The following is an 8038-nucleotide window of genomic DNA, read 5'->3' on the forward strand; positions in this document are numbered from 1 at the left end:
GTTTGACACACTTGAAAAGCAAAAAGAGAAATTCTATCTATTCTCTCAAAATTCTTATGATTTCTTCCTATATTATTCTTCTAGTTAATTTTATAAAAGGAGTAAATGTATTATTAATCTGCTAGTATAGACTCTATTAGCTTTTGCAGACATGAACAAGATAAACACATAAAAGCTAGTACTAGTTTATAAAAGGACCCCTTAATTTAAATTATTGCATATAGTAGAGCAAAACACCAAGCATAGCAATAAAGCAAAAAAAAAAAAAAAAAAAACACAGACCGAATAAAAGTATAAAACACACAAAAACAAGAAGAATTACATTTTTAAGGGAAACAAAACTTTATTAGCAATAAATTTCTTGTTTCTTCTTAAGAAGAATTGTCTTGAATGAACTTGTTGATAGTGAGCATCAACTTCTTGGAAGGGTCTGAATTGGGATAAATAGTGAAAAAACCATGTTGTTGTCCTTCAAACTCCACATATTCAATCTTCTTTCCCCATTCCTTCAATCTCTTTGCATAGTCTTCAGCTCTGTCTTTAAGAAGATCACATCCTCCAACAATCACAAGAATTGGGTCAAGATCAATCTTTTCCAAGTCTGGACTGTTGGGCCCAAATGGGTTCACAAGTGGATGGTCAGTTGTTTCCCCTATTGGTATTGATAGTCTCCAAAACCTGTAAATGAGGAAAGCAGCACTGAAATATACACCGAGTATAAAACATTTAGAGAAATGTATATTTGCAGTCGTTCCCAAAAATAATAGCCGATAAAATATAAGTATATTTTTTTTATATATATGTGTATTATATACATATTTTATATACTTTTAGCAAGCGAATGCAATTAGTTTCGACCGACCGGCCAATTTTATATTTTGCCCAAACATTTAGATTGAGAAATTTTGGGTGGGCTAGCATAGAGGACTGTTTAAAAATTGTGTCATTGAACTTACCAATTGTTTACATGTAACATATTTTGATGAATTAGATGACCAAGTCATTTACAATTTAGGCCATAGTTTTTGGTGGCAATTAATAGAAAATTTTGGTTATATCTAAAATGATGTTGTATTTAGGCTAAGTTTTTTATTTTTATTTTGGAATTCACGTAAGCTAGAGTTCTAAGAAAAAAATATTCCTTAAACAAAGTACTAGTTCAGTGAAATCTCAAGAAAAAAGGTAAAATTTTAAAGAAAAATCATATGAAAAGGCTGATTAGAATCTCCTAAGAAACGTAATTTGCAAATGAGAATTTAGAACTAATGCCTAAACCATTTCAATTTGGATTTTTAGCAAAAACAAAAGAAGATATGTGATTATGGAACTCAATGTAACAAAAAGTTTTTTTAAAAAGAAGTTAGAATTCTTGAGAACCTGTCAATGAGCTCAATGTTTAAGAAAGCTTCTTTAGGTCCCTCAGCTTCAAATTTTGTCCTTGTAGTCCCTCCAAAGAAAGGAAGCAAATATACATAACCCCTAACTCGAACCGGAGCCAGCTCGGCTGATCCAGCTTTAAGCCGAACCGCCAAATTATGCGCGATGTTACCACCGGCTGAATCACCTGAAATAAACACTCGGCTAAAGTCAGCAACATCTGTAAGCCACGTGTCCGGCTCATTAGACACGGCTTGATCTTGGAGCCATTTAATAGCCATGTAACCATCTTCAATGGCAGTTGGGAGCCGGTTCTCAGGAGCCAACCGATAGTCGGGGGAGATAATCACGGCTTGGAGCTCAGAAGCAAGCTTGAAACAATAGTTTTGACAATTTGGCCACGTCCGTGAGCCGATGCAAAAGCCGCCACCGTGAATGTAGTAGAAGATGGGCAGCTTATTAGCCGAAGTGGGAAAAGTCGGCTTATAGAGCCGGAGTTGAAGGTTATGCATGGCGTCAAATACAACATCTATCCAAAGAACTGAACCATCATATTGTATAGGTACTTCAAAACTTGGCTTACTTGATCTTACTATAGTTCCATCACTATACACCCTAAGAACACCTCTACACTCTTCCACCTCATGTGGCTGAACTGCACTACTACTGTCCTCCATCGCTCTCAATATGTGTTCTTGCTAGTGTTTGTGTGTGTGTTTTAAGATAGAGGCGAAGGGGAGAAAACATAGGAAGAGTTAATAAGGGGTGGTTTGTTTGTATTTTGTGTGTTCTATTTGGTGATGATAAGAAGGACAAAGTATTTTTCAAGTACTATATTACAAAGTTTGTATTTGTTTGTCACATAGTGTTATCACACACGGATTAGGTTTGGCACAGAATAAAATGATGATGGAAGAAATAAATTTATGTGCCGGCAAATGCTATTTGACAAGGCTCAATAATCAACACTAGATTGGTGGGATGTAACTATCCTTAATCAACGCATATTTTGTAATTGGAAGCCTATGGAGTTCTCTTGAGATTTGTCTAAATTTCGTACTGTAAAATTATGATCTGAGCTTCTCATTTGCCCATATTTTGAACCTTTTCACAATAATCAATACCTTGTATATCTCATCTTGAGAAAGAGTCACTTCTTCTCGTGAATATCTTACATGGAATGGCATAATAAATAGAAAAACAACCACCTCTTTTCTGTTGTTGCAATTAAAATAAGCTCTTATATTATTGCTCTAACATTTAATTTGATGTTTCCATAGTTCTGATGTGGGATTAAATTTATACTCCTGGTACGCGGGATAAAGTGGGATAAGGTGTGCGATTAAATTATACCATGTTTGGTTGACGGTATATATTAAATCCTGAGATAAATTTATGCAGTCAACTAAACATGGTCTAAATTTAATCTCAGTCTCAATAAAGAATATCACACCTTATTATATTATCCCACCTCCTAGGCAGGATAAATTAGTCTAAGGATTATAATACCGAGATAATTTAGTCCTCGTACCAAAGACCCCTTTGCTAACCAGATGTACAGTTTTTCCAGCATAAATACCACTAAAGCATTAAAAAGGAAAAAGGAAAGAAAAGAAAGAAGACTTGCCCATTCAGAATGCAGTTAAGCAAAAAAATGTACTCTTCGGTGCTGACTTCTCATTATTTCCACATTTCACAGTTCATCCTCATTCTACATTTCACAATACGTGGATGCCAGTTTCATCCAGCATACTGAAAGGAAGGATTTCTGGAATGCAGTAGGTCCAGGAAAAGAGTTTTCAAAATGACCCATCTTTCAAAAAATTGCAGAAATATGATACTTTTTGGGGGTGATCTTAACGTTTGACCTCCGCTTGTCCTATTGACAGAACTTCAAGGTCAAAAGTTAAAAGTGTTGCCCATAGAGCAAATGAGGGGTAACACTTGTTAAATTCAAGATCATCCACTTTCAGGGCTATTTGTGTAGTTGCCCCTAGCTTTGGTATTTTAAGTCCACACATTCGATTGTTATATTCACAATTAAGCTACATAGCTATACAGAATAAACCATTGTAAAGCTGTAGGGTGAAAGATGGAAAACTCATTTGAAATAGGAGCATAATATCATCAAGATATGCATTTTCTTAGTTCCCATTTTCTCATTAGAAAGTTTTCTTGATGTTGAAGCCTTGAAGGTTTAAAGATTTTAAGGATAAGGACTTGGGGCTTACCAGTGCACAAAGCAATCCCCGGCTAAAGCAAGCGTAGGGGAAGAGCGATACATTTTGATAAGATGTGAAAACAAAATATTTAAACAAATAGAATAGACTCATATTTGTGCTTTAAATTTTCAGGTATTGGTGAATTAGCCTCAGAATACACGTCAATAACCACAGGAGAAAAGAGCGCGAGTAGTATAGGTCACAACCGTTTTGAGTATCCAGAACCAGCACATTTCTTGCAGAATACTAATCCTGCAAAAAGAGGCACCCAACAAAAAGAGATTCTTTTAGCTTCAGAGCGCAGTAACATAGTATATTACACGATGGATGCAATCATACTCGAGACCAGATATTAGTGAAAGATCACTTGAATTATGTATCATTCATCTATCTAGACGCAAATCAGAGTTATCCCCGTTACATGTTATAAGCATTCCATATTAACTGATTACTTGAAGTTGGTTGGGAAATGAAATTGCAGCTGAGAGGTACCTGCACCCTTGCAAACTTTGCAGTCAACTAATCCTTTTTCGGTTGTCATCTTACCATCATTGCAAAAGACACACTTCGTACCACCTATGCATCAAAATGAATTAATTACATGAATCTTCTTTCCCTTTAGAAGCAAAAGGATTGCCATCAGCAACACAGTGCATTTTGTAAAAAGAACATGTGTGCATGACTTTATGCTTGAGTTAGAACCCTTTTGTTAAGCCAGATAGCTTGATTCACCTGTGATTGGTAAAAGCTGAAACAGAATTGGCTGAACCAACAAGATGTGCAAACGTTTCTCTCGCTACCCTCTTCCTCCACAAGAGAGAGAGAGAGAGAGAGAGAGGTGTTGTCGAGGATCATGACATATCTTGATTTGAGCTATTCATACTATGTGACCGGGAAGTGGGGGGACTATTTGTATTAGTAAATATTAGACTCGCTAAACTGTTTAACCCAAAAAATAGTTTTCAAGGTCAAAACAATAATTTTATATGACGGGCCACAAGCAACCGATTCAATCCGAAAGATATAAAATTTCGTTAATACAACGTGATAGAGAAGTGAGAAATAAATTCAATGACAAATAATATAATAAAAATAAAGCAGTGAAGAAAGAATTCTTATTGAATGATCCTTGATAGGATAATGAGCCGAACAGAGCTTGAAGAGCCGAATTATGGCTAACTTGAGAGCAATATGCTATAAATTACAATGTATAGAATTGTAGAGAAGAAAATTAGATTCCCCTGATGGTGGTAAAAGTATGTCTATTTATAGGGCTAAATCTAAGTAACTAGTCTCCTTGAATTATGGGTCCATTATGAGCATTTACTCAATCCATCCATTACTTTTGGAAGACTTGTAACAGCTGTGTAAATGCTGGAATTCCGTAACTGATGAGTTAATTCCATAACTGATGAGTTAATTCCATAATTAATGAGTCAATCTCGTGCCTGTTGAGTCAATCCCGTGCCTGTTGAGTCAATCTTGTAATTGATTGCCTTGTTCTATCCGTTACAATCATTTATTACATTTATTAATAATTGATTTGTAACTGATGGTGTAATGATGGTAAATCCCATATAATCCGGGATTAATTTATTCCTTCCTCATTTGTAATTATGAGATATTCTCCCGCGCCTGAACTGGGCTATTTCATGATGATCAGTTCCGGGGCTAATAGACATGGTATGAGTATGTTCGGTCCCAGGGGTGTTTCACATTTCATCTTTACATGGCGAGTCTAATTTTTACTAATACAAATAGTCCCCCCACTTTTCGGTTACAAATCAATTATTAATAAATGCAATAAATGATTGTAACAGTCAGAACAAGGCAATCAATTACGAGATTGACTCAACAGGCACGAGATTGACTCAACAGTTATGGAATTAACTCATAAATTATGGAATTAACTCATCAGTTACGAAATTCCAGCATTTACACAGCTGTTACAAGTCTTCCAAAAGTAATGGATGGATTAAGTAAATGCTCATAATGGACCCATAATTCAAGGAGACTAGTTACTTAGATTTAGCCCTATAAATAGACATACTTTTACTACCATCAGAGTAATCTAATTTTCTTCTCTACAATTCTATACATTGTAATTAATAGCATATTGCTCTCAAGTTAGCCATAATTCGGCCCTTCAAACTCTGTTCGGCTCATTATCCTATCAAGGATCATTCAATAAGAATTCTTTCTTCTCTGCTTTATTTTTATTATATTATCTGTCATTGAATTTTTTTCCACTTCTCTATCACGTTGTATTAACACAATTTTATATCTTTCGGATTGAATCGGTTGCTTGTGGCCCGTCATATAAAATTATTGCTTTGACCTTGAAAATCATTTTTTGGGTTAAACAAGAGGGACGTAAAGTATTCTCTTCTACTAGCTCACAGAGTTGTTGGCATATTCCTCTTTCTGTCCATTAATATAAGCTATAAGACTATGGAAGAAATGAAGAGTGTACAAGAAGAACTAGCCTTCTGTTTCCTTCTTTTCAAGTCTTAATCTATTTGTATTTGTTTAAGTGCAGGGTCATCGCAGTTCTCCAGCTAAAGCACACGTAATAACATCCTAAAATAGAAGCAATATACAAATCCATCATAGATTAAGTGCATACCACCTTCTAGGCCTGTGTTTGCCAGGCATGCGTGGCTAATCGAAGCATACCCTTCCACTTGATTATGAAGATAAAGAAATTACCAAATACCAATATGCTTGTTTACAACTAACAACAACAACAACAACCCAATGAGTTCCCACGAGTGGTAGGGTAAGATGTACGCAGTTTACCCCTACCTTGGAAGGGCAGAGAGGCTGTTTCCGATAGACCTTAGCTGTTTACAATTATCTATCAAAATTCTGGAAAGATGGTTGTCTGCCAAGACCTAACATAGCATATAAGAACACCTTATAACTAGTTATTGATGCAGCATTTAAATGGCTAATGGAGGAAGCTGTAGCTTATGGAACAATCCTGTAAAGCTTTACCATAACAATCAGTTGTCATTTATCTAGTTTCGATCGTGATCACTACTCTTACATGACTTACAATACCATACAATTACTTAAATTGCTTTATTTGGTAACTAATATTGGTCATGAATTGAGGCATCTTACAACTTTGGATCCCTTACACAGTTGGACTTGGCTTGTACAGATAGTTTCCTCTTAACTCAATTACATCATTCTACATGAGGAATTATATATATAACATCGTTTATAGTTCCAGTAAATAACAGAACTACTAAAGTAAAATGGTATAATAATAGCTTCTTTGAGTTTCATTACTTCATCAAATCCTAATATATTCCCATTACTGTTGGTGTTTGAAGTGTCAAGGCTGAAGTTAGAATTCTGTGTTAGAGATTTAAAGAAATCATTATTCTTGGTAAGTGATAGCCATGCATTAGCAGAATTAATTAAAAACTAAAAGTAGATTAAAAAAAGGGATAAAATTGCCATGTGCATAAGTTAAAAGGCTCACCATTCCCAGCACACCTATCACAAGGAACTGGATCTCCCTGCAAATATTAATAAAAACCCAACTTTAAAAAAAACCTAAGATACCTTGATAAAGTGATCAAAAGGGGAACTTTATTACCTCCACAAGAAAAGAGATGCAATAAAAAGGAAACTTTATGAAACCCACTGAAAGAAAACAGAGAAAAAATTGTATACCTTGAGGCCAAGAAAGAGGGAGAGAGCAATGGCAGCTAAAACGCTGAAAGTGGCAAGAAATGTTTGGGTATCCAAAGGGGGTGAGTCAACACCAACGAAGAGCAAAATGGGGTGATGATGCTTTATTGTGGATGGGAATAGTTTCTGAATTTGGGAACAACATGATGACAATACTGGGATTTCAAGATTTGTTGAGAACTGAGTTATTGGGAAAGAAAATGAAGAAGGACAGCAACTGAAAGGGCATAGAGATGAACGAATTGTTGAAGAAAAACAAGAAGAGGAGAGAGAATGGAGGGGATAGAGTGAGGAGTGAGAGAGTGTTGTTGCCATTGCAAGTAAATTTGTGGAGCTCAGAGTTCGGTTTATGCTCACTTGTCTCACTCTTGTTTTTCTTTTCTTTTTAAAATTTTCTTTTATCTTCAGTTTTGTCATTTTTAAGGAGTACTCTATATTATTTGTTTCCTCGAGTATTAACAAGTTTTTGGAAGAAAATACATCACTATGGACTTTCTAAAAGGAACTAAGTATTTGAGGATTTTGCATTAACTTATCCAATTTTAAACTCTACCTGGAATTTTCAAAAAAGAGAAGGGGAAGTAGGTGAAAGCTTGATGAATAGAGCTAAAGGCATTTAAAAGAATAGATAATGAGAATCCAATAAAAGAACTGAATTAGTTTTTTTCTTTCAATTTTCTATTAATTGGTATTTACGGAGTAGGAGGGTAGATACTTACCCACACCGGGTATTT

The 8038-nt window shown here is 35.2% G+C and overlaps 2 protein-coding genes across 2 annotated transcripts; both read right to left on the reverse strand.

Moving 5' to 3' along the window:
- Nucleotides 1–299: 299 nt before the first annotated feature.
- On the reverse strand, nucleotides 300–3521 carry LOC104228025 (carboxylesterase 15-like). The gene is made up of 2 exons (XM_009780410.2): nucleotides 1378–3521; nucleotides 300–678 (listed from the first exon to the last, which is right to left on the reverse strand). Exons 1-2 carry the CDS (start codon nucleotides 2052–2054, stop codon nucleotides 372–374), a joined length of 984 nt encoding a protein of 327 aa, XP_009778712.1. The 5' UTR covers nucleotides 2055–3521; the 3' UTR covers nucleotides 300–371.
- Nucleotides 3522–3644: 123 nt separating this feature from the next.
- On the reverse strand, nucleotides 3645–7670 carry LOC104228026 (protein SPA, chloroplastic). Its single transcript, XM_009780411.2, has 4 exons — nucleotides 7287–7670; nucleotides 7093–7129; nucleotides 4092–4175; nucleotides 3645–3851 (listed from the first exon to the last, which is right to left on the reverse strand). The coding sequence occupies exons 1-4, from the start codon at nucleotides 7617–7619 to the stop codon at nucleotides 3799–3801; spliced, it is 507 nt and encodes a 168-aa protein (XP_009778713.1). The 5' UTR covers nucleotides 7620–7670; the 3' UTR covers nucleotides 3645–3798.
- Between the last annotated feature and the right edge of the window lie 368 nt (nucleotides 7671–8038).

This window comes from Nicotiana sylvestris, chromosome 11, assembly GCF_000393655.2.
Source record: "Nicotiana sylvestris chromosome 11, ASM39365v2, whole genome shotgun sequence".
Taxonomy (NCBI): domain Eukaryota; kingdom Viridiplantae; phylum Streptophyta; class Magnoliopsida; order Solanales; family Solanaceae; genus Nicotiana; species Nicotiana sylvestris.

Coding starts and splice junctions, on each gene's coding strand:
- LOC104228025 (XM_009780410.2), bottom strand. CDS start 2,054: ATGGAGGACAGTAGTAGTGCAGTTCAGCCACATGAGGTGGAAGAGTGT. Junction 679..1,377: donor AACATTGAGCTCATTGACAG/GTTCTCAAGAAT, acceptor CCTCATTTACAG/GTTTTGGAGACTATCAATAC.
- LOC104228026 (XM_009780411.2), bottom strand. CDS start 7,619: ATGGCAACAACACTCTCTCACTCCTCACTCTATCCCCTCCATTCTCTC. Junction 7,130..7,286: donor CCCTCTTTCTTGGCCTCAAG/GTATACAATTTT, acceptor TAATATTTGCAG/GGAGATCCAGTTCCTTGTGA. Junction 3,852..4,091: donor CAAAGTTTGCAAGGGTGCAG/GTACCTCTCAGC, acceptor CTCTTTTTGCAG/GATTAGTATTCTGCAAGAAA.